General features: G+C 40.5%; 1 protein-coding gene across 2 annotated transcripts in view; it reads left to right on the top strand.

The window, feature by feature from the left end:
* Nucleotides 1-26821, top strand: part of DGKI (diacylglycerol kinase iota) — a 375198-nt gene that overhangs the window by 176177 nt on the left and 172200 nt on the right. For both annotated transcript variants that reach the window (XM_036428029.2, XM_036428022.2), the window contains exons 7-10: nt 3033-3104; nt 9782-9898; nt 18015-18089; nt 18622-18720. In XM_036428029.2, the coding sequence (XP_036283922.1) occupies nt 3033-3104; nt 9782-9898; nt 18015-18089; nt 18622-18720 (363 nt within the window). The remainder of the gene's footprint in view (nt 1-3032; nt 3105-9781; nt 9899-18014; nt 18090-18621; nt 18721-26821) is intronic.

Here is a 26821-nt window from a genome sequence, read left to right as displayed (position 1 = left end):
AGCATCTAATTTAAACTTATGATGAATATATTAGATATTAAAATATAAAGTGTGTGAAAGTAAATATGTGTATTTATATTGAAAATTATAGAATATTTGAGCAAAAATGTCTGACATTCTCTGTTTTAAGATAAATGTTGATTCCCTTGGGTTTTTCTTTGCCATACTTTTTGAGCCACTATTACAGAATGAGTAATTAGTAGTAATTACATTCAAGAGTTCAAATGTAACTCTTTGAACATGTGAATAAAAATGGAGAGGTTTAATTATGTGTTGTTTAAAGTTTTGGAGTCAAGAGCATCATCAACTCTTGTTTTAAACAACATTAAGTCAAACAGGGAGTCAGGCTATCGTCAAGAGATACCCTTGCCCAAACCTCAGTTCCATCCATGGGCAGTAAAATAATTTTGGTTTGTTTTAAGTGAAGCCCTTTTTTTCTAGCTCCAGCCAAGGCTGTAAACTGAGTGTCATTTGGTACATGCCCTAGATTACAGAAGGAAAAGAGGCAACAAAGCTTTAGCTGCTAAGAATAAATGTTGTTTAAACTTCATTTCAGAGCTCTTTTGGACTAAAAAAACTCCCCCCTCCCCCCTCAATATCTCTCTAGGTTCTTAGTATTTATAATTCTAAAGTCAGTTAGATCTGACTTTGCGTCCCTATTTTCTTCTCTGATAGTGATGAACAAAATAGCCCTTAAAAATTAGTTAGTTGAAATTTGATTAGGGCATCTGTCAGTACCATAATATCAAGTGTGGGCCAGCTTTTAAATATGGGTAATTAGGAATCTGCTCTTTTTGCTGTATTGAGATCCCTGCCAAAATCTCTGCATTGCAGATGGCCTGTGGGAACTTGGTCGATGAAGGCCCCAATAGGGTTCTATTTATGTCTCCATGTTGGACAATAATCCTGAAGCTAGGGCCTCTGTGACTCAGCCAGATTAGAATCCAAAACAAAGCACAGAGCTGATTACCACCAGGTTCGTCTGCAAGGGACCCACCACAATTCTGCAACAGAGTCCCTCGCCCCAGCTTTGGCTGGCCTTGTTTGTTTCTAGTAGCCGCCTAGCTGTAAGGACTGTATCTGTGTCTCCCTGAAACCAGAGGCCAGTAGAAGGGTAGGCTAATACACTCTCCCTCTATACTGTCAAATAGAGCATGGCTAGTCACATATGAGACCCTGGAGGACTTTGTCAGCCAGGTGGTGGAAAACATTCCTGTTGATAGGTCTTAGCAATCAAAGGACTCCTTCATTTATATACTGCATTATAAAGAACTTTGCAAGTACATTACCCCATTTGAATAATCTCATAACTACTTAGTGGTATGGGAGAGATTTGTAGTATAATTACTATTTTCAGGTGAAGGGAAAAATTAGAAGGTTTAAGATTCCCCCAGTCAATAACAAGATCCAGTGCCATCTCTCTATCAGCATCAGTTTGATGTACAATCATCTGATGTATGAATTGATGAAATGGTGGCTGGGTAATAGCAGTTGAGATGCTGCTTAACAATACATTTTATACAGCTACATTCAATAGACCTCTAGTTGTGGCTTCGGCTGCTATCGTGCCAACAGTCCAACCTATTGATTTCCCACCACGTGGCATGTCTGTATTGCAGACTGAATGAAATTAAAACGCTGGCATATTTGCATTGTCTTAGGGGTTGGAGGAGAGGGATGCTCTCTAGACCTTAAACACCTAACCCAAACCGCATAGAAATATGCTTTAAATATTTCTATGCGGTTTGGGTTAGATGTTTAAGGTCTAGAGAGCATGAAGTTGGTAATTGCATCACGGTGTGCTAGCAATGACTTTGTTCATCTGAAGACATGCATGCCATGTGTATGACGTTCACAGAGTTAAGCTAAGATGTGGGGACCTGTTTAAGAACCATTACAGGGGCTTCTCTCAAAAAAGCAGTAATTCCACTGGACAGATAACACATGTGCACATAAAATAACAACTTAAGGAACTATTCACAAATGCCATGGGTAGGTACAAGTGGTTAGGCCTATGGTTTAGAATGGGAGTTCTTTAATGTGAATTAATTCTTTAAGTTAAAATTATCTGTAGACATTGAGCAAGACTTCTTCAGCCAGTGCTTTGGTAGCTTTCCTGCCAGTCATATTTTCTTTTGATCACTTGACAAAAGCTCTCTTTGAAAAATGTTTTGTTGTTGCTCTGAATTCATTTTTTTTTGGGGGGGGGGGGTTAGATTTCACAGGCGGATGGAGTAGATGAGTCTGGGGAAGGCTAAAATCACCCTTTGAGCATTACTGCATGCTTCTCTCTAGTCATTATGTAGGGAGAGCAGCCAAAAGCACCTCTTCTGTTCTTCCGTTTGTTCATTTAAGAGGACTGAGTTTGCCATTCCATTAATCTCATTGCTGAGTGCTGGCGAAGAATAACATCGAAAGCTGCTTGTTTTGAGTCCCAGCCTCCCAAAGGGATGATGAGAGTCTCTGAGTTTCTTTCTGCACCCTGGGACTTCTTCCACATCCTCACTTCCCAGCACTCACTCTCTGACCCTTTATTTCTCTCCATGTGGGTTCTCAGATGTTACCGTTGTTCGAACTTCTGAGATGGATGACTGTTGTTATAGAGAACCATGGGAACCAATTGTGACTTTTGTTTTTAGTAAAAACATGTCAGAACCACATTCTATTTGGGGAAAATGCGATTTTCTCTCTCTCTCTCTCTCTCTCTCTCTCTCTCTCTCTCTCTCTCTCTCTCTCTCTTTCTCTCTCTCTCTCTGTGTGTGTGTGTGAGAGAGAGAGAGACAGACTTTGATAATTTTGAGTACTTAGTGGTACAGCAGATACTGGCACCTCCTTTGTAACAGTCAGATGACTTGGGAATAGGAAACTTTTTGCATGGCAGAGGTGGAGAATGTAAGTGCTGAACGTGTCCCAGTTACCTTGAGTGGTGGGGTCAGTTCTGTCTCTATTCACGTCCTTGGACTTCAGGAGGGCAGATGCATACTGTGATTGAAGTGGTTTTAAATTTTCTATCTCTTGTCCTAACACCCCAGGGCTTTCAGCAGAAATTCTCCTTCCACAGTAAAGAGATTGTGGCTATCAGCTGTTCCTGGTGCAAGCAGGCGGTAAGTTGGGAGATGGAATAAAACAAAGTGGGCTCATGTTCTGTAAAAATAGACTTAGGTCATTGCTTGAATGCCTGTCTGTAAGTGGAAGGTAACCCAATGTATGTATTGTTTTCTTTACATAGAGTTGTTGGAGGAAGAAAAAAATTTAAAACTATAGAATTATAGCACATATGAGCTGGAAGAAACTGGAGATGAATTAACCCCTTCATTTATACACATTGAATTCTGGGATCAGAGACTGGAGAATTCTTCCCTGGTTCTAACGCTAGGTCTAGAATCAAGGACTTCTCCCTTCTAGACCATATATATATATATTTTTTTCAATTACACTAGGTTATTAACAACTCTTCCTATGTAGGAAGTTGCTACATTAGGAAGAAAGCAACTTGCAACATTAGGTAATCCTTCTAACATGGCAGCCCCCAGCATTTTGGTTCTTCTGTGTGTTTTGTTTGTTTGTTTGTTTGTTTGTTTTTTTAATGTAGGCACCTTTTTGTGGGGAGCAAGAGGTGCTATGTTAGAATAAGAGTGGTTTTGTGTCCTTTAAATTTTAATGTTACAGTTGTCGTAAGTTCACTGAAATGTAACTCTTCTTTACATTTGAACATATATATTCATTGGAATCCAATAGTAAATTTTTATTTACTTTTCTTCTTTTTTAATCTATCCTTTTTTTTTTTTTAAACCCCTCTATCTCAACCAGATGGTTTATTTTTTTTTTGTTTTGTTTGTCTGTGTACCTGTTCTTTCTTTAAGTGGACAATGTATATACACTCTAACTCATGGGTTGGCAATCTATGGCCCATAGGTCAACTCTGCCTGCTGCCTGCTTTTGTAAATAAGTTTGATTGAGACACAGCCATGCTCATTCATCTATATATTGCATCTCCCTAGGCCCCCACTTGTCAGGAGAGCCTACTGCTGTTACATAGAGATGCATTGGTCTGAACAGCTCAGTGCTTGGCCTTTCCATCTCCTTCCAGTTAATTGTCACAGAAATAGTCCTCGTGCTTCTAGTCAAGAACACATTTACAAATACAAGGCCATCCTAGTTCTTGATTGAACCTGTTCCATCAAGGCAATATCTGCATCTGGAGTGGAAGAAGCAGATTCAGGGTCCAGGTGTCCCAACAATACTTGTGTTGCTGGTTTCCCTGATCTGGCAAGACCCCATGTGAGACAGCATCATTGGTGGCCACAGGCTCAGATAGGCAGCATCTGTTCTTGCCCCCAGAGGTCTCAGGCTGTGGTTAGATGTTCTGTACACATTCAATGAATTGGGATCTTGGTCCCACTTTCTAGTGGACACATGTGCTCTCTGTTCATTGATCTACAGTCCAACTGAATCATTACAAAGATGACTTTCATTTGACCCTTGTGACAGAGCTGTGCTCAATTCCACATACTTTTGAGTTTCCCGGGGTGATTTTGCAATGTTTAAAAATACAATGCATTTTTAAGACCAATTATGGTGGGGATATATTTTAGTACTACAGGTAATCCCTTCTAGAATATCTGATGTCAAATAAGTAAGTGTCCTCTATGGGCACTTACTACATCGGGGGGGGGGGAGGGGGGGGGAAGAAGAGACTGGGATTGGAAGCTGGATTTCCTGGATTCAGGTCCTCACATTACCACTTTTGGACTCTTCTTATTCTCTCTAGATTGGCAGTTACTCAGGTGTAGAGTCAGAGAGTTGAAATAGGCAGGTCCCGAGATCCCTTCTATTTTAGAAATGCAGTGGCCATTCATTTGGGGGTTTATTTGAATTTCTAAAAGAGAATCACTTAAATTTTTTTCTTAATTTGAGAGAATTTTAAATTTATAAAAAACTTGCAAAAATAGTACATAACATGAATGTTATACACTTTCACCCAGTTCCTCTAACTCCCTCTAATTTTGACAACTTACATAACAATAGTTCAATGAATAAAATCAGGAAATTAATATTGATACATTACTAATAACTAAGCTACAAATTTTTAAAACATTCACCCGTTGTTTTCTTAATGTCCCAGAATCTAATTAAGGATCCCACAGTTCATTTAGCTGTGGGATTCTTGATATTTCCTCATTCTTTCTGTCTTTCATGACTTTGGCACATTTAATGAGCACTGACTGGTCATTATGTAGACTGTCTCCCAAACTGAGTTTGCCTTATGTTTTCTCATGATTAGATTGAAATTATTCATTTTAGGCAATATACGAGAGAAGGGATGTGATGTTCTCATTGCTTCTTATACAGAGTGCATAATGTCAATGCTTTATTACTGATGATATTAACCTTGATCACTTGATTAAGGTGGCATTTGCTCTATCCCTGTCCAATTGATAAATATTTGGGGGAGATATTTTGAGATTATGCTGACATATTTCTCCTCAAACTTTTGCCTACCAATTTTAGCATTCACTAGTAAATCTTTTAACAAAATTATTTAAGTATTTTAAAATTATTTTTCTAAACAAATAAACTTTATTATTCAGAATGGTTTTAGGTTCATAGCAAAACTGAGGTGAAAGTAGGGAGATTTCTCCATACATTTCCTCTCCTGACACTGTCACACATTCCCCACTATCAACCTCCCATGAGAAAAATCTCCTTTTTAAAAAGATATTCAGATAATATTTCTCTGGCATATCAAATTGTTTGTGGATCACAAATAACTGGTGGTTGGGGAATTATGAAGCTGTATTCCATACTTAATTAACTGATTTAGTAGTTAGTCTTTGGATCACGTCAGATCGTGAAGATACGCAGAAATGAGGACAAAACCTGCCTGATAGGGTATAATTGGGGTTGGCCATGTTTTCCACTTTCTTGAGACAGTCCTAATGTACATCTTTTGTTCCAATGTAATTATCAACAGTACTCCCTTTCACTCTTAAAATTGTTCCAGCGAAGATGATAAATTATGTGGTCACATTAAATAGAATCCAAGTAGAAAGCATGTCAATTTTTTTAAAAATCACTATGATTAAAACTTTAAGGCTTATAATGTGATTTATGTTTATTAGAAACCAGATGTCACTACACATCATTATCCCTTTACAGCCACACAAAAGATGATTGAAAATGTAATTGGCCCAAGGTCACTCAATCTATTTGGGGATAGATTTAAGCCTCTAAAGCATTGCTATGATCATTAGTCTACATTTATTTCTTTCCTTTCAGAAACAAAAAGCACTCTAGACTTGCCAAGTGTAATGGGACCATTATGTTTTTTAGCAGCCCTCACAAACCCAGCAGAAGCAATCTCTTTTTTCGTTGTTGCCTCTTGGGCTAACAGCTCTCTAGAAGAGACATCTTGCTTCTTTCCTGGCCTTCTCTTATAGTGGAAGACCACCTGAAAAGGATTTACACCACTGGTATAAAGAAGAGAGACAGATGTTAGGCGCTGCCTTTCTGCTCATCTTCATTTCCTTTTCATCATTATTCCAAATTCAAGGCTCTGACCACCCAAGTCCAATGAAACAAAGTTACAGCCAATTTAGGGTTAATAGAACCCTCCGTCGATATAAGAAACATTCGAACCTGTAGAGGACTTTCATATGAGTTTTGAGACAAACATGACAGTTGCTGAGAAAAATCTCAACAGAGAAAATTCTCCAGAGAATAGCTGTTTTACAGCTTATTTTATACATTAGAATCAAAGGAGGAGACAGGAGGGGTATATGAAATGGTTGGTAGGATTAAGGGGGTAGGGGAAAGCAAAGCTGAGAAATCTCTAAGATTGTATAAAAAGGTAAAGTAGAGAAACACACACCTCTTTTATATTGGTGGGTACAGGACAGTTAATAATGAACATTTATTGCACATAGAGCTGGTATGTGGGAAACAAGATACAGTGAGGGTTTCTGTGGCCTCTGTTGTGGTGGGTGTGCCCTGAGGGGTCTGGAAAAGAGATTACTCTGACATTTCAAAGGTATGCTATCTTAGAAGACTGGAGAGAATCCAAGATGGCTGCTCGGGTAGGCAACTAGCCGCAGCCGCACACAACAATTTCAACAAAATACAACTAAAATATAAAATGGACATTACCCAGAACTACAGGAAAGTCGACTGACTGGAAATTCTACAACAAGAAGCAAGGAGAAAACCAGAAGGAAGCGCGGAGGAGCTGTAAAAGCCCAAGGTACGGAGACACACGTTGCGTGGAGAGGACAGAGCCGGAGAAGAGGGAGGCCGAGTGCCTGGCTGGCGGTCCCAAGCGGGAAGGAAAGAAAAGCTCCGACTGTGCTGGGCCCAGCTCCAACTGCTCTGAACCCCAATTCTAGGCCAGACCCCGGGGACCCAGGTACATCCATAGGGAGCCGGGCTGTAAGGCGGGACTCCGGGGAAGCTGCGAAAGGAGGTCCCGGAGGCGCGCACACTGCGCGCAGAGAAGGGCCGGCCGGCTGTGCCGCGGGATTGCCCTGCCGGGAAGGAGACAGGGGCTCCAGACTGCTCTGAACGCCACCTCCAATCCCACTACCAACTGAACTGAAACCCAATACCGGACTCATTGGGGGAGAGCATAGACAGTTTGGCAGCAGGCGAAAATCGAGGGCACCTTTCTCTCAGAGGCGCTCGCAACAAGTACTGAAGGACCCTGAGTCTCAGGAGTCGCATAGGGCGGGGCTGATGGAAGCCAAGGCTGTAGGCGCCACCCTGAAACCCCGCCCCATCAGGAAAGCTGCCTGCGAAAATGCCTAAACCAAATAGATCACAAACGAAAGAAATGGAGGACAAAAAGCGACTGGATATAGAGTTCAAAACCACACTTATAAGGTTGTTCAAGAATCTCCTAGAAAATGCCGATAAAATAAACAAGACCTATGAGGATATGAAAAGGGATCAACTAGAAATAATAAGGGATCAACAAGAAATAAAGAATACATTGTCTGAAATCAAAAATATTTTATGGAGTCCTAAAAACAGAATGGAAGATCGCAAGAATCAAGTCAAAGATTTGAAACATAAAGAGCCAGAAGACACTCCTCCGCAGACGCAAGAAGGCCAGAGAATCCAGAAAGTTGAAGATAATGTAAGAAATCTCTGGGACAACTTCAAGCGAACCAACATCAGAATTATGGGGGTCCCAGAAGATGAGAGAGAGCAAGATATCGAAAACATACTGAAAGAAATAGTGACAGAAAACTTTCCCCACCTGGTGAAAGAATTAGACTTACAAGTCCAGGAAGTGCACAGAACTCCAAACAAAAGGAATCCAAAGAGGACCACACCAAGACAAATCATAATTAAGATTCCAAGAGCAAAAGACAAAGAGAGAATATTAAAAGAAGCAAGAGCAAAGAAGGTAGTTACCTATAAAGGAGCACCTATACGATTGTCAGCTGATTTCTCAACAGAAACCATGCAGGCCAGACGGGAATGGCAAGAAATATTCAAGGTGATGAATAGCAAGAACCTACAGCCAAAGATAATCTACCCAGCAAAGCTATCGCTCAGATTCGAAGGTCAGATAAAGAGCTTCACTAATAAAAAAAAGCTAAAGGAGTTCATCACCACCAAACCAGAATTATATGAATTGCTGGAGGGGGTTCTTTCAGAAGAGAAAGTAAATAAAGATAAAAATTATGAACAACAAATACGTAACTATCAACAAGTGAATCTAAAAACCAAGGAAACTAAAAAAAAAAAATCTGAGGAACAATATTAACTGTTGAATATAATAGAATCAGAGGTATGGAAGGAGAGTGAACTGTTTATTTTTGGGGAAAAGGGGAGAGGGGGATGTGGGAAGAGACTGAACATAAACTGTGCACCTATGGATGAGGACAATGGGGGGTGGGGAAAGGGCAGAGGGTGGGGTGAGAAGGGGGGGGGTAAAGGAACATTTGTAATAATATGAACATTAAAAATTTATTCAAAAAAAAACAAAAAAAACACAAAGGTATGCTATCTTAGATGTGAAAGGACAATAGACAGGCTCAGTTAAGTAAAAACTGACCTTTGTCAAGGAAGCTGAGGCCTAGGACGTGACTACTCACCATGACTTGCTTTTAGTTAGGAATTTTTATGTTCAGACCTTTCTGTGTGGTTACCTTAGTCTCTGATTCTGTAGAGCGGGCTTCCCCTGAGCTTGTCAGGTTTAGTATGTGGCCATTTTTTCATCCACACCTCCAAGACTAACATCTTTAGGAAAATATCCTATTAAACAAAATTCATAGACATAGACAATAGTATGGTGATGGCCAGAGGAAAGGGGAGTGGAGGAGGTAAGAGAGGACAAGGGGAGATAAATGGTGATGGGAGGAGACTTGACTTTGGGTGGTGAACACATGATACAGTATACAGAGGATATATTACAGTGTTGTGCACCCGAAACTTACATTATTTTGCTAATCAGTGTCACTCCAATGAATTCAATAAAAATTTAGAAAATAAAATAAAAGCGAGGTACTAAAAAACTAAAACAAGGTTATGAAGTTTTAGCTGACCTGTCCTATAAGATGGATTTTATAAAAGGAATTGAATTCTAAATATGGTCTCTGAGCGCCTGGGGCTGGTTGATAAGAAGCATGTAATGTGTGTGTGTGTGTGTGTGTGTGTGTGTGTGTGTGTAAGTGTGTGTTTGCATGTGCATGCATGAGTATGTATACATGTACTTACTTCTTCTCATTGCAGCCTTGCCTCTTGCACAGAATTATTTATCGGCCTGTTTTCTCTTCAGTTTCACAATAAGGTGACCTGCTTTATGCTGCATCAGATTGAGGAACCCTGCTCCCTGGGGGCTCATGCTGCCGTTATTGTCCCGCCCACCTGGATCATTAAGGTGAAGAAACCGCAGGTAACTGCAGGGACCCTGGTGCTGCTGGGCCAGCGCAGAAAAACAGTAACCACTGCTTCTTGCTTCTCTCCCTCTGACCAGTCTTTGGATTTCTACGATCTCTGCTCATTCATCCCCTTGGTCCCATGCTCAGCTTCCCCAGTTCATCTCATTAGCCCATCCCCTTACTGCGTTGGGCTCTCTCATGGATCCAGCCCCCTCTTCTAAAGAAATCAGACTCCCCCGCAGGAGTGTTTCCTTCCTGTCTGTGTAATATCATGAGATGATATTCTCTTTGGGCACGCTCCTGAGTTGCTTAAGTACTAGTGGTGGATAGAGCTGAATCTTGTGCACCTCTCTTCTCTCCCAGCCTGGGCACCCCTGGGGAGTGAATGGGAGGGCAAACTGTGCAGGCCTCCTTGTTTGATTAAGATCACCACCACTTCCCACCTGAACAGCAGACGGTGGGGCATGACCTTCCTAAATGCACAGGGTCTGCTTACAGAGCAGCACCCCTCTCTTAAGGCAAAATAGAACCTAGCCTCTTAACACATAACCTCACATTGCATTCAGTCCTCACTGCACTGTCTCCCAAGAGGGTCTCTGCTTCAATTCTGAGAAACCTTGGTGGTTTTCCTAAGATCATAATCTTTGATAGAAAATGTTGTACCTTTGTACTCTACATCTTAGATAGTAGCTCCAAGTTCTGGGATGACTTTCAATGCTACAGGGAGAAGGTTATACCTCCCTAGGGTGCAGGAACCTTAGGAAGTCTTGCTGAATATAATATCTTTAAATGATGTGCCAATCCCTTTTCGTGTGGGCTCCAAACTTAGCATGTAATTTATTCTCATTGGCTCAAGTTTTTTGTTTTTTTTTAATTTAAAATCTGTTGGACCAGGGACACTGTTTTGCTTTGTGTGTTTTACATGAAGTGTAGTCTCTGCTGATGAGTGACATTTGGGAATAATCTTTTTCAAGTCATAATCCATGATGGAAGCCCTTGGGAAATCTTTTCCAGGGGCAAGTAGGGTATCTACACATTGAAATATGGGGCCTCTAGTCCTTTCATTTTACATTTTAGATACAAAGGCCAAGAGACATTAAATGAGTTGCCCAAGGTGATATATACAACTTTGTACTGTCTGAAATTCAAGTGTACTGATTTCCAACTTAGTGTTATTTTAAGATCTCTTTAATATTTTTACTTTTGTTTTTTCCCCTAATAGTTACTAAATTTCTCCAAGAGCTTTATATTAAATATTCAGTTAAACCAACATCAAAAACCTCATTGGTATCAGGAAGGCCACTGGGCATGGTGATGCAATACATGATCTTTGCTCTGAATAACCCATGTAGTTATTTTAAGAAAAGATCACAGAGCACTTCATAGAGGAGGCGGCTTTTATTCTGCCTTTTAAAGATAGGTGGAGTCTAGGTCAGTGGAACAGAGAGGACATAACAGGCAGGAGATAGGCATGAGCAAGGGTATTGGGCCCAAAATTATATTCATGGGATTATAAGACTAGCTTGACTACAGTGGAAAATTTATGGAGGGTGTATGTAGGATAGGGTAGTTCGTCCTCTTCAGTTAATTGATTAAATTTAGTACTTTAACCAATTAACTAAGTTCTGTGTAAAAGCTAATGGAAGATGAGCTTGGGCAGTAATAGAGTAATGATAACCTAGTATGTGAGTCAGATTGCCTAGATTCATAACCTTGCCCTGCCACCTTATAACTTGTGTAATCACAGACAATTTAAACCCTTCTGTGTAAACTTCTCATCTGCAAAATATTACTAATACTAATACCTAATGCATAGGGTTTTCAGGAGGACTAATGAGCCAAAAAAAAAAAAAAAAAGATAAAGTGCATAGAATAGAACCTAGTTCATTATAACTACTCAATAATAAATGTTAGCTATTGTTTTCCTTCTTGTTGACTTGTAGGAGTACAGCAAAGCTGTGCATCAACAAATGAAAACTTTGGACAGTCACACAGGGATCAGAACAGAAGTTATTGACCCCTAAGTCATGTATTGCAATGAAAGGGGATGGAAAGAACATGAGATATCTAATGGAGAGGGCAGAAAGAGACAGAACAGGGGCCACAGTCTGCCATCTACTGTGCTCCCAAGTGCACATTAAACTCCTATTGAAGCTGATGTATTTCCCACTGCAGTGGGATTGCATGTTTATTAGCACGATGCCTGCCCCAGGGGAGACAATCAAGTTCTAGTCACTTACTGAATACAAGGACCCAGGAAGACTAAGTGAGCAACTATATCTAGATAGTGGAAGGAGACAGAAAGTCCTACAAAATAAGGAGAGAACTATGATATCATAGAATTTCATTATTTGAAATGGGAAGAAATACAGAGTAGTCACTGATGTTAAAAAACAACAATAATAAGGACTGAGAAAAGTCCTTGTGTTTGGGACCAGATCATGGATGCCATCAAAACCATAGATTGTAGAGTGTGGGGCATGGGTTGCAACCTGTTAACAATGGTATGGAAATAGTAAGATTAGAACATTTATTGGAGATATTGGGAAATGATGGGAGAGAATTTGGAAGGTAGATGGGGAACAATAGATCAAATATTTTTTCCAATTTTTAGAATTTATTTTTTAACTTTATTTTGTTGTTGACACTATTACAGATGTCTACCTCCCATCCCCTCCAAACCTCCCACCCTGCTTTTGTCCACCTCCACCCAGTCCTTGTCTCTCTCTTCCCTCTGGCCATCACCACTCTGCTGTCTTTGTTCATGTGTTATGCCTTTATGTTTTTTGGTTAATCCCTTCACCTTCTTTAATCCAGTCCCCCCCTTTTCCCCTCCCCTCTGACAGCAGCTTGTTTTTGTTTTTTAACATTTATGTATTGTATACATCTATATATGTCTACATTCTATATACTGCTTAAAATATGATAAAGGAGAAGATAGTCTTAATTGGGTTAAAGAAACTTTTACTTCATTAACCACATTCAATAATGAATATAGGTCTAAAGATGAATCAGATATTAATCTGAAAATCTAAATCGTTGGCAGAATGTAGGTTTTGGAAGAGGAGTTTTTAAATTTTAAATAAAAATGTGGCCTTCTGATATCTGTGAATGTTTGCCTTCTTGATCAGTGTGCATCTTTTACGAGAGACACTCATAAGATGGTAGAGGAAGGGACCAGACAGGTTGTCTAAATCAGCAGCCTGACAGTGAGAGGCCTGTACATCTAATTGCTTCTGAAGATGTAGAATCAAAGTGGAAACATGAAGCAGGGTTAAGAAATTCCAGTTGTGGAGATCAGCGTAGGTTACATAACAAATAAAAAAGTCATTGTGCTTGGTCTTGAAGGATGCAGGGTATGTTATTGAATATATTCAAGTTGATAGAATATATTGATACACAGCAGTAAGATGGATCATCATATAAAGTTAGTTTTATTTGTGACAATTGTATCTAAACAAGTAACTCCAGAGAGGAGAAGTCAAGAAAATCTACTTAAGTGTATACTGGTCAGGAAAAGTAGGTTATAAAGAGGTGGGATTAAACCATGGACTCTGTACCCTTCTCTGTTGAGAGATCCCTGGCTCCAAATGGATAGTTATTCCACAACCAGCTATTGGGAGTTGTGTGGAACCTTGGTGGTAAGGGGAATGAGTGCTGCCTGGATGATGTGCTGAGTTTCATTATAAATTATTTGGAGAGACCTGGGAGTTAAAATATGATAGAAGGTAGATGACTCTAAGGAATTAAAAGAAAATCAGATTTTGAGAATCAAGCTTGAATCTGTTGGTGTGTTTACAGTCAAAGTTATATTTAATGTTACAGATGTCGGTGTTTCTTCTCTGTACTAAAAATGGTAGAGGATAATATTTTGACTGGATAAACAAGTTAAAGGTGTTCAAATCCTAGTATAAGTGCTTGGAGCTGAAGGAAAGACCTGTGTTAAATGAATTTTTTGTGGAAGACCAGAGGTGTGTGCTTTTAATAAATGACATCATTTTACACATAATGCTTTAAAACTTGCCCTTCCCAATGGGGAAAACAAAACAAAAAAACACAACCAAATTTTTGGGAAAAGCCCATGTTAGTATATATAGATTTAATGCATATTTAATATATTAGTTTACTTAGCCAGCTCCCTACTGATCAATATTTATATTGTTTCCAATGGTCTACTTATAAAAATGCCACAATTAACTTCTTTTCTATCCTTCTATGGGCCTTCTTCATGTGAATCCTTTCTTATTCTTTATAATTGGGTAACCGTAAAATGCTGTAGACTCACATGTGATAGCAATGATCAACAATATCAATCAAAATTTCTCAAGCCATTTCCTTGGGTCAATTCTAAAGGTTAGGTAATACTCGCTGTGATTTAGTCAAATACACGCCTGAGAAGCTGCTGAGACACTGTCCTTAACTTTGGAATGTGTTTTCTCTGTTCTTCTGCCAGCCTGTCCTTCTGCCTCTCTGTCTCAGGGGTATAGCAAGAGCAGGGCAGAGTGAGAACGCTCTTTAAGAGACCAAGTCCATGACTCTCCCTCCAATTATCCATCAGAGTTTTGTCTAGTACATCATGGGGAAAGACTTCATTTGGGATGAAGAAGTGGGATATCTTCTCTTTAGATTGTTATTGTAATTGATTCTTTAAGATCCCATAACCTGGACAAACCCCTGAAGGATAGCAAAAGGTAGTCAAGTTTCATTCACAGTTGAGTGATTTACCCACAGGCATTTCTTAACAGCCCAGGAAGGAGTCATACTATGATAAAGATTTTGTTGATACGATTATTACTGCAGCAAGGTAAGACTTCCTGAAACCTGGTATAAAAACAAAAAGCCTTTATCTTTTAGTAGGACTTTAACAAAGGAGTGGGCACAGAATGTAGTGGTATGGATATGTTGGAATCAGGAGAATGCAAATGTCCAAGCGAGAGCACAACGGTTCTTTGTTTTGATAGCATTGAACTTGCCAAGTTCATCTTTGTATCACAGAGTTAGCTGCCTTCAATGACAGGGGTGCTTTGTTTTAAAACACGGGACACATATTTAAAGGTTTCTTGGATATATCACGAACAATTCTACCCAATAACTTTTTGGTATGACTTTTACATTCTTCAAAAACATTCTTACTTAACTCTCAGAACGATGCTGACCCAGCAGGATAAGTGATGTTATGGATTAGTCAGATTAGATGACTTGTCATGGCCAACCCACAACCCAAATCTGTCTTCATACCCATCAGTTCCCTTTATGCTGCCTTCTAAAAGAAGTCCTACCTTGAGACAGAGGCACATATTTACGCAGGCGCCAAAGGAAGCCGGGGAATCTTGAGGTGTGCTGTGAAATTCCATACTGCTTATCTTTTGCTATTTGACTATCCGTAGGGCTGTAAGCTTACACAGAGCTCTCATAGAGGCGTCCAGCTACTGTAAGTCAACCACTGCTTGGTCTTTGCCCTTTGTTCTGTGAGACGAAGGTGCATTTGGCTCGGTGAGGCTCAGAAGCACTTGTATTTGCTACGTGTGCTAAAAAAGGCTGTTTTGTGTGTGTGTGTGTTACCAATTAGAATGGAGCTCCTTGCCTGCTCTGTTTTCAGACATCAAGCCTTATTTTGATGTGTTTTTTCTAACTCTGTTTCCCAAACATGTTTGATTGTCAGAATCACCTGAAGAGCTCTGATTTCTATGATCAGGCAAGTTTAGGAAACAACCTTAGCCTGATCCATTAGAGTCTAATGATTAGACCTTTCTCTCAGAGTTTAATTATTGAAACCTGTTAAGAACCAAGAATCCACAGTGTGTTCCTGTAAGCACTTGGTGTGAGTCCTGCATTGCTCTCGGCAATAAAGGAAATAAAACAACAAAGAAGTTAGTAGACAGGCATTCACTTCCTAAGGATCCTTTCTAAAATCAGGAAAGACTCAGCAAGTGTTGTGGATTTGAATAATACTGACTCATTCTTTCAACAATTATTTGAGTGCGAACTATGTGCCAAGCGTTTGTGCTAGGTGCTGGGATATTCAGCTGTGAACGAGGCAACTAACATTTTGGAAGGCCTTATCATGAGATGGATACCAGGCTTACTGCTTCACATACTTTTTCTGATTTAAACTTCACAACTCTGCTTGAGGTAGGTATTATCACCTTCATTTTGAAATTAAAAAACTGTTACTTTGAAACTTTGAACGACTTGGCCAAAGTCTCAGATCTAGTAGCACTGATCTCATGACATCTAGAATTAACACACAATCTCAGATTGCACAGCTCACGGTCTTTATCCCACAGATCTTCTGCTCTTTCTACTTCAAATCTGGCTACCTGTTAGAATTGCCTGGGGAGCTTTAAGAAAGTACCTTTACCAGAGGTTCACCCCAAATAAATTAAATGAGAATATTTGATGGGGCCATTTGGTAAAAGCTCTCTTGCTGAGGCCATTGTGCAGTGATGGTGGAGAACCACTTAGCATCACTAATTGACATCAAATAGACACGGACATGGCCAGACCTATAGTTTCCAGCATCCATCGTGGGTCATTTGATTGACTAAATGTTTAAAGGCTGCAAGTTATTTTTCTTTCATTTTAATTGAACTGAAAGTAGTAAAAAACATAGCAAATATTTTAATAAGGCAAAAGTTTCCCCCAAAGAGTCACATGGTAATAGACCCATTGAAAGAGGAATTCAGAAACTTGGAGATCTCTTTGCGGGGGTAGCTAATCTAGAGTGAGTGGTGAGAAGTAACCTGGGCTCTGGATCTCTCTTTTCTGCTGAGAACCAGAGAACCTGAAAACTCTTCTTCTGATGGGGGAACAAACTTTGAGACAATGGTGCTTTAAGAAAGCTTCCTTCACCCTTGCTGAGAAAGGCCATCAATCAACTTATTTTTCCTGAGGTCCAAGTGAAAGAAAAATAAAAGCTAAATAGTTTCAATTTTGCTGACTAGGATGTGTTAATATATGTACTCTAGATGAATTTTATTTTGAGTGTTTAAGGAAAAAAATACCCTAAATGATAGAAAAGATATCTAAGTTTCTTCAAGCTTTTTGAAAACTTTTAATTGTTTAAGCAGTGCATGTGTCTATACTATAGAAAATTTTAAGTTAGGAATTCTGTATTTCAGGCTTTCAGCATTCTGTTAAACATCTGCAGTGTGATAGTAATGCCTGCCTTGTGAAGATGGCAGTCTAATTAATTATTGACTCCACTAATTAAATCTCGTTTTGCTCGTCTTCATCCAATGAACTGTGACTGGTCTCCTAAGAGAAGTCCTTTTCAGAGCATATGTGTCAAATATTAAGAGTAATCATAAAGTAATAGAAAGTTGTGGTCTATAAAGCCCCTAGAATGGGAAAGACAGGGAAAGTGAATTTGGGGTCACTGTATTTCACAAGTTGGAGGCACTTTGTGAGAGAAAAAAGAAAATCAAGGCTACTAGGAGAGGGAATACTTTTGAAAGAAAGAAAGAAAGAAAGAAAGAAAGAAAGAAAGAAAGAAAGGGAAAGAAAGAAAGAATAATGACTGCTATGCTACTATTATAACTAACATAAGGGTGAGTCTTATCTCTGCATTTTAAAACCCAGCCATCAATGCTGATAGGATAGTTGGATCATAGTTCCATTACAGATGAGTAAGTTATGACCACTACTTAAAATAGTCATTGTCCAGAAAAAAAGGTAAACAGAGGAAAAAGAAAAAGAAAAATATGAAAAATGGCCTCCTTTTTTACATTTCCACATAGGTGATCTCCATACCAGGAGTTGAACTTGAACTTGGTTGGGCGGGAGACGGACCTGGTTGGGCGGGAGACTGGAGCCCCTCAGAGAATTTGGGATTCTTCCATTTTTACTGGGAGGGTTGGCAGGTATAACATGTGTTGTTATGTGAGTCCATGAGAGCCTCCAGGGTTCTAACTCCCTGCCTCTCCGTGTGGTGGGGAGTCAGTTGCTCACTCTGAAGCACTCGACTGATTTCTGTCTGTGGCTTACCCATGCACAGTGGCTTGGAAGTGTCAAAGCATGAGAAGCATGCAATCCAACAGCATGTGCTGCCATCACCTCCTCCATGGTTCTGCACGGGAAAGCTCAGGGCCAGTTTGCCCCAGGCTCAGGTCTTCCCTTCTCTCCTCACAGAACTCGCTGAAGGCTTCCAATCGTAAGAAGAAGAGAACGAGCTTTAAAAGAAAAGCCAGTAAAAGAGGGACTGAAGTAAGTTTTTCAGGATCATGGTCCAGTGAAATACATCCTCCTTTCCATAGCCTGCCCACACTTGTTGTTTTGTCATATCTCCCACCACTCTTTTCTCCTTCGCTGGACTCTAACCATGCTGGCATTCCTAGTATTTTAAAAAAATATATAGCCTCTGCCACTTCACAGAGCGTCTGCCCTTGTCCATGCAAGTATTAACCCAAAGATGATAAAGATGAAGACAAGGGAGAGCACTTCTAGAATGCTTAGGGTATACAGAATAAAACCAAAAGCATGGCTCAATTCTCAGCAATTACAGCTTGAGATATTTTCTTCTAAGAAATATGATGTTTCAAGAAAGTTTTACACAGAGTGCCCTATTAAGTAAACCCTATAAAACAAGTTGTACCTTGTATGTGTGTGTGTGTGTGTGTGCGCGCGCGTGTGTGTGTTTTGCAAGGCTTGGGTAGTGCTGGTGGTTTCTCACTGCAAGTCTTTTGGGGCTGCCTGTCAAGTCATGGATATACTTAGCTGTGCTGCTTTCTTCCTTCAGCAGGAAAACAAAGGTCGTCCTTTTGTGATAAAACCTATCTCTTCTCCTCTCATGAAACCATTGCTTGTGTTTGTGAACCCCAAGAGTGGAGGCAACCAGGTGAGTCATTCTCGATGAGTATTACTTGGAAGCTGCAATGCTTTCTTGAAAACACAATTCCCAACACCATTTAAAAGAGCACCACGTAAGGCCCCAAACATTAGAAGACAACCACTTTCTCAGGGACAAGGTTGGGGCACAAAACAAAGCTAATGTCATTGACTCCATGATTTTGGCCACCGGAGCACCACATGCCCACTGTACTTCATGATGGCAGTCGTTGTGTAAAATACACTCATGAAATCATGATCAGCTTTTCTTCTAGGGTAGGGGTGTCGAACTCAATCAGAGAAGGGGCCAAAATCTAAAATCCAGCCTAAATTGCGGGCCGAATGGTTTACTGAACAGTCATAAACTGTCATTGTGATGGACACGCAGCGGAGTGCAGTGATGACAGCGAGGTGCGGGCCACATTGCAAGGCCTGGCGGGACGGATTTGGCCCGCGGGCCTTGTGTTTGACACATGTGTTCTAGGGCGTGCGGACGCTCACAGGTGATTCCTGCCTTTGATTCCAGTAAAGATGGAGCTTGCTCTGTATAAATAATTAATGGCAGGGACTACAGAGATGATCTAATGTTGCTTCCTATTTCGCTAATTACAAAAGAGCTCAAGGAAAGCTTAAGTGAATTTCCTAAGGACATCTTGTCTGTTAATGACATAAAAGGGGCAGTGGGAAGAACAATTCCGACAACATTAATTACATGTGAGTTCTAAATTGAGTGGATCAGACTACAAGTGCTATGGACTTTAGAGGCAAGCAGTGACTTGGGAGTGATAAGGAAATGGTGTCATGGAAGTAGCTGAAATAGAAGATGGACATTGTTAGGCAGAGGGGACAGAGCTGGAACAATGCCCTGCTCCTTCTCTTTACTGTGGCCAATCCCTGTTTGTCCTCTAAGGCTCAAGAGCACCTTTCTGATCCATTCCTCAGACTTGACTGTGCTGTGCATTATGCCCCTGTAGCCTTGGGCACTCTGTGAATTGCAACACAAGTGCTCTCTATAGGTCTATGCTTCAAAACTACAGGCTTAATAATAAATACCAGGGCTGTACCTTTAAATCTATGATTTCTAGTATATGGCATATACTAGTGAACAATAATCCTATCTAACAAAGAGGGGATATGCTAACTGACCCTTGTGCCATCACAAAGATAGCGGCACCCATAGCCATAAAGAGGGAATATGCTAATTGACTGTCCCGCCCTCAAAGATGGTGGTACCCAGTCTCCTCAGCAGCACCAGGGTGGCAGCCGCTCCACGTACCTGGCTCTGGAGTCCCCCAGTCCTCTCTGCCCCCCATCCACCCAGGGCTGGCCCGAGGCACAGGAAAGCCTTGGATGTTGGCTGCCCAGCCCCCCAGGGCCACCTGAGGCTCAGGTAACCTGGGCCAGCTGATGCTTGTGCTGCTGGTAGTGGCAGCAGCAGAAGTGTGATGGGGCGTCACCTATCCCTGATCACCAGGTTGCCTCCCACCCCTGAGGGCTCCGAGACTATGAGAGGGGGAAGGCCGGGCTGGCGACCCCCACTCCAGTGCATGAATTTTCATGCACCGGGCCTCTAGTGAATCTCATGGTAAAATGATTTGTTTTAAGGACAGTATAGTGAGTGGAGCATGCATATTATTAGAAATGTGTTAGAGATTAGAATGAGTCAAGACCAGTGTCTTAAAACTTGGCTGAGAATTTTGGATGTGTACCAGGGAATAGTTTTTTACTGCTTAAAGTTTTTTTATTTTTATTTTATTTAAAAATATTTTTAAAATTTGAACAAAAGAATAATATGATTAAAGCATCTTTAAGGAAGATTAATTTGACACATTGAGAATATGTGTAAATCAGGAAGCTAGTCACATAAATGTAAGCATAACTTGGAAAGATGGATTGGTGAATGGATGGGTGGATGGATGGTTAGTGGATATTCATGGCTGGTTGGTGAGTGGCTGGGTGAACGGATGGACTAGTGGATGACATGTGGAAGGACAGATGAATGAATGGAATACATAAAGGGAAGTAAAGCATAGAGATTGTACAGCAGATTATCTAACAGTGGCTTTGTTATTGATGAGCATTCAGGAAAGGAAAGAATTATTGGGAAAGAGGTAGAGATGTGTTTGAGGAACCTGAGGTCACAGGGAGATATTAAAACAAATTTTTTTAAAGTACCTAGCTATTAGAGACAAAAGACTTAATAACTTTCATGTCATCTAACACATTTTGGCTTGTAAATATGTGCTTCTAAGGATGTTACTTCTAGAATGGCTGGGATTCTCAGAAGTATGGCTAACCAAGAAAAAGTGAATATTACATAAATCTAAATATCTATATTCTTCCTCTTTAAAATAGAATTCTTTATTAAGCCTAAAAAATACAAAGAACCTTGTTTCTAAGCACAATGTGAAATGTGTTGATAAAACTAGGAAGAAATCCACTCACTTATTTACAGTTGGAATCCTTCACACTGACCTCCAGCACAACATATCTGTGAGTTCATCTTCAGTGAAGAAGCCACAGCCTGATCCCATGGCTGCAGTGAGTGGGTGGGAGTCCTGGTTGGAGATGAACTAACTCCTCTGTTGGGGCTAGTCTTTCCCTGAGCTGCGGCTGTAACACACCCTTCACTTTGCTGAGGAGGGTAGATTCAGCCATAAACTGGGAATCAGAGGGTTAGGTGCTCCACCCTACACCATACCCTACGTAGCTTTAAAAAAAAAACTAGTGATGTCTTACTTACCCCGTACTAATTAGATTAGAAGCTGTGAGAGCAGGCCTCCTTGACTGGGATAAGCTCTCCTGTGTATTTTCTTGTGGAACCAAGTTGAGAGCCACGGACCCTCTTCTCAAGCTTGATGTTCCTACGAATCGCTTGGGGATCAGGTTAAAATGCTGATTCTGACTCCAAGTCAGCCGGTGGCCCTGAAATTCTGCTGTTCAAACCAGCTCCCAGGTGGTGCTGCTGCTGCTGCTGAGATCACACTGACCAGCGAGGGCTCACGACAGTCAATGCAGAAATACTTGGCTGCTGTTGTTAAATCCTGACTCCTGCCTTTTAGCCATGACTTACTCTACTCATCTGCCTTGTGTATAAAGCACTCCCCACTCTTGCTCTTCTGTTCTTGAGGATTAGGCTTCCAACTTACGAAGATAAACCAAAAACTTGCTTAGGGTTCTGTTCTTTATATTACTAGACTATATCGCCATCTTCTGGCAAGTAAAATACCGACAGCTTTCTTTTTTTCCTGTAGTAAATTGTGTGGACAGAAAATTTCTAACACTTTGATGGAACATAGTTAGATGACACATATAGGGATTAAGCACTTCTACTTCTTTTAAACAATCCCGTCTTTTAAACAGATGCTTCACAATAATTGTCAGGGTTTTTTTTTCTTTTCTTTTTTTGATATATTTTATTGATTTTTTACAGAGAGGAAGGAAGAGGGATAGAGAGCTAGAAACGTCGATGAGAGAGAAACATTGACCAGCTGCCTCTTGCACACCCCTTACCGGGGATGTGCCCGCAACCAAGGTACATGCTCCTGACCAGACTCGAACCCGGGACCCTTCAGTCCGCAGGCCGACGCTCTATCCACTGAGCTAAACCGGTTTCGGCTTTCTTTTCTTTTTTTAAAGAAAATATTTGTGAATTTATTTGAGCCAAACTGATGACAATTGCCAAGACACAAAATCCTTACGGACTGAGAAAATGCTCCCTAATTTTATTTGTTTTTCTAACACTTAAGGTGGAGAAAATGCTGCATTTCTGCAAAGATTTAGAGGTTGTCAGCACTGTAGTCACTGTTGGGATCTGCATTATTGGAGGGGACAGGCAGTGGAATCAAGGCCACAGGATCCGCCCTGAGCATGTCCTGTGCAGAAGAGGTGGCAGAGGGAAGATAAAGCTTACTCCCACACAGTCCCCTCCATGGAAACCCAAAGGCTCCAGAAATGAACACTCATCTCTGCTCTAACTTCAAAACTCATTCTTTTTTTTTGGGTGTCTCTGAGTCATTAACATCTTTCTACCTGGGTTGTATGGACCCTTCTGATACCTCCTATGTTTCCTGCTTTTGCACCGTCTCTCCCTCACACTCTCATCTTCCAGTGATGCAGGTGGTAAGTTCAGGCTTAAGCAGGTGCTCTGACCACTAGAGTGATTATAGCTAGTCAGTCCTGAGAGGTAAGGAGTCCATACCCTGGTTTCCAAACGGTTCCATGTGAAATCCCTGGGTTGGGGTGTGGCATGAGTTGGAGCTCTCCAGGGAGCTAAGTGACAGGAGGAAGGAGTGTTCATTCTGTGGACAGGCTATTCCTGACCAAGTTCTCACCACCAACTGTGGAGACCAAGCCACCCCCAGACCAGGGCTGCCCCTTCTAAGTCAACCAATGTGGGGAGAATGAGGAGACAAAAAATATCAATGACTTCAAATATTGGAGCCCAAACTGTTTTTAAATGCTCACACAACCTCAATGAAAATGTTGCATTCTGCAATGCTCAAGCTGGGGATAAATCAAGAATCATTATGCTTAGATAGAATTAGAGTCTCCTAAAGCTTAGAATAGGCTGGGAAGAGGGCAGAAGGGCAATTAGTCCATGATGGCACATGTCAGAATTAAGTCTCGGATATTCTTGTCAAGCCAGCTAAACAGATGGAATTTTAACAACCAAACAGTGAATCTGTGGAAAGCTCCTTTTTCCAAGTCACGGTATTGGTGGGAATGTGAGGGCAGCTGTCTTAGTCTGTTCAGGCTGCTCAAGCAGAGGACCACAGACTGGGTGGCTGATAAACAACAGACATTTATTGCTCAGTTTTGGAGGCTGGGAAGCCCAAGATCAAAAGCATCAGCCAGTTTGGTATCTGGTGAGAACTCACTTCTTGGTTCACAGACATCATCTGTCTTCCTACTGTGTCCTCCTGTGGCATTTGGAGGAAGAAGCTCTCTGGGGTCTCTCCTAGAAGAGCACTAAACCCTTAAAGTGACCTAAAAGCACCTCCCAAAGGCCGCTGCTCCTCATACATCAGATTGAATGTTGGAGGAACACCTTAGTCCATAGCAGTGGCTAAGAAGACTCAAACCAAGTCAACTAGCCCCTTTGATAGATCTAGAGCCTGGATGTCTCCCTCCTTAGTCTGTAGCCAGACAAATGTATCAAAATGTAAGTCCAGCCCCCCTAATTAAAACATTTCAGCCACTCTTATCTTTTGTAAAAAAAAAAAAAAAAAAAAGCCCAAGCTCCTCAGCATACATGACCTAGTGTACAACTCAGGCTGTTGTGTTTCCCGAGACCCCTGCCTCATGACTCAGTTACTGAATGGAACAATGGTTTTTCTATGGTGTGTCTTTATCCTAAATAATGTGTAAAACTTCCTCTTGAAGGAAAGATCTTGTTTGTCTAGTCCAGCTTTCTGTTTCCTCACATACAACTGAGCCCCGCACATAGTGGGTGAATGGCTGAAGCCTGTTCATTTCCCTCGAGAAACAATCTACCTATATTCTGGAAAGCTGTTTTCTCTTCTCCCACCCTGTTCCCCGACACCAGGCGCTGGGAAGGACATTTTTTTTTTATCACTCCAGGGAAATACCCAAAATCACAATATCTTAAAAAAGTTCTATGGTAAATGAGGTGTTACATCTACAACCGTGTGTATGAGGACTCTCTCCAGAGTGTACTGGAATGAACTTGTAAGCGATTTTTTTCATTTTAGAGAAAACTAGACTCTCACAAAAGCTGCACATGTTTTGCATTTGGCACATTGAGACTTGTTAGTGAATGGCAGTTGTGTGAATAACTTAGTATATTTAATACTGCCAGTGAGAAAAAAAGAAATTGATCTTTTCCTGGTGAATTAGTATTTGTCAAGCCAGTCTGTTCTACTGAATAAATTGCCTCTATTAAAGCCCTAAAGTACTAGTAGGTTATCCTAGAGTTAAACAGCAGAGATAATAGAACTGACTTAATGTCTGTTAGACCTTTTTACTACACCCACCAGGACTGATTTAAAACAGTGCAATGCTTTCATTCAGACACATAATTTTTTTTGCTGATTATATTGTAGAAAGATTGCTTTTTGAAAGAAGAAATTACATAATGACTGAACGTGATGTAAGAAGGCTATGCGAGTTATCTCTGCACAACTGCAGAGGGCATTATTCTAATAGGTTCTGATGTCAATGGCGCCTCCTAGAGGTGTGCAGTGCAAAATTTGTCAGCCTTAATACCCCTTCCTCAAAAGGATAAATAGAGACACTTAGGTGTTCCAACTAACACAAATTGAAAGTGAGCAGAAGTCAAATGGTGTCACTCAAACTTTCTAGAGAAATTTTAGATGAAGAAAATAACCTCTAACTGCTTTCTAATTTTATTTCTTGGAAGATATTAATTACCTAGTGTGGTATGCATAGCAGAAGAAGCTGAAATTGAGACATGCTCTCGACCATAGCCAAAGGTGGAAAAGAGTAATTAACATCTATAACTCATATTGCTCTAGGAATCTAAAGCTGAAAAATTAATTTTCTAGCAAGTCATTGGGAAATTGTTTGTGAATTGGTTTGTCATTAAAATGACTCTTAAACATAAAATATTACTTGGGACAATCCTCAATGGACTTGATACCAAGGCCTGTTGTGGGAAGAAAGAAAACGCTCCAGTATTTAGTTGGCATTTTGTATCTAAAACTATGTCTGAATTTTATACGAAGCAAACTATGTCCTTTGGTGAAACTGCAGGGTTAGTTGTAATAATCAAGGAGGAAATGTTACAGTATTACTAAATTTATAGCAACCACATGATGAAGCAGAACTTTTAAATTATAGGTTTGGATGGAATTGGGACAAAAGACCTGCGTTGGCCTCTGTAACAACTGGTGTAACAATGTGATAATTATCAACTACACTTTAGCCCTCATACCCTCAAGTGTATTTTAATGAATAGTTTAACAGGGAGCAAAAAAGAAAGGGACTAACATTTACAACAGGCCTATTTTGTGCCACCTACTGTGCAAGATACATAACCATTACTGATTCATGTAATTCTCATAATCACCCTAAAAAGTACACGTTGTTCTTCTACTTTATATGCTGAATTTCTATAGGGTTATAAAGGCTTATGCTCGCCCACTTGGAACACCAAGTTATTTTTAACTAAATGTTGTGCTATTTATACCATACAAGGATAACTCTCAAATACTGCATAGTAGGTATAAAACTTAGGGTTATTTTGAGAAAGAGCAATCATGATCCTTTATAATAAAGAGGTGATATACAAATTGACCATCACACCCTTGCACAAGATGGCCACCCACGTGTGGTCACAAGATAGCGGTAGGGGAGGGCAATTAGGGGTGACCAGGCCAGCAGGGGAAGGCAATTGGGGGCAATCTGGTCATCAGGGTAGCAGTTAGGCGTTGATCAGGCTGGCAGGGGACTGTTTAGGGGGTGATCAGGCTGACAGGCAGAAGCAGGTAGGGGTAATCAGGCAGGCGAGCAGTTGGGAGCCAGCAATCCCAGATTGTGAGAGGGATGTTTGACTGCTGGCAGTCGGACATCCCCCAAGAGATCCAGATTGGAGAGGGTGCAGGTTGGGCTGAGGGACACCGCTCACAGTGCACAAATTTTGTGCAATGGGCCTTTAGAATTTAATAAAGAGACTATAATTATGAGCAACAAGTTCTGCCTACTGATCTAATATTATTTGCTGTGGTTGATAATGTTCTAAGTAAGGCATCTTACCCATTTGCAAGCTCTTTGGATGCTGCTAATAAAAAGATTCTTCCTCAATTCTTTGCTCAATTTACTTCAAGAAATTATCTTTGGAAATTTGTATTGTTCATGATGATCATTTCTATAAATGTCACATTTACACTTCAGACTTTCCCAGAATGTTCATGTGTGACAGAAATGTTTGGTTTGAACAAAGAGTTAGAGACATGGAAATAAAAAAATTGTCAAAGTGAGATTTGATACCACTAGCTGGAGAAAGTATATATGAGTAGTATAAGTAATGGGAAGCCTGTGATAATTTTGCTTCGGTTAAATTTTTTTTTCAATAAAGTCATACTTAGCTTATACTGCCCATATTTCATATTATGCAAAGACAATAGCAA

Source organism: Pipistrellus kuhlii, unplaced genomic scaffold (assembly GCF_014108245.1).
Source record: "Pipistrellus kuhlii isolate mPipKuh1 unplaced genomic scaffold, mPipKuh1.p scaffold_m20_p_10, whole genome shotgun sequence".
In the NCBI taxonomy this organism is placed as follows: domain Eukaryota; kingdom Metazoa; phylum Chordata; class Mammalia; order Chiroptera; family Vespertilionidae; genus Pipistrellus; species Pipistrellus kuhlii.
Note: the sequence above shows the minus strand (reverse complement) of the source record. Positions and strands in the feature narration are given on the sequence as shown.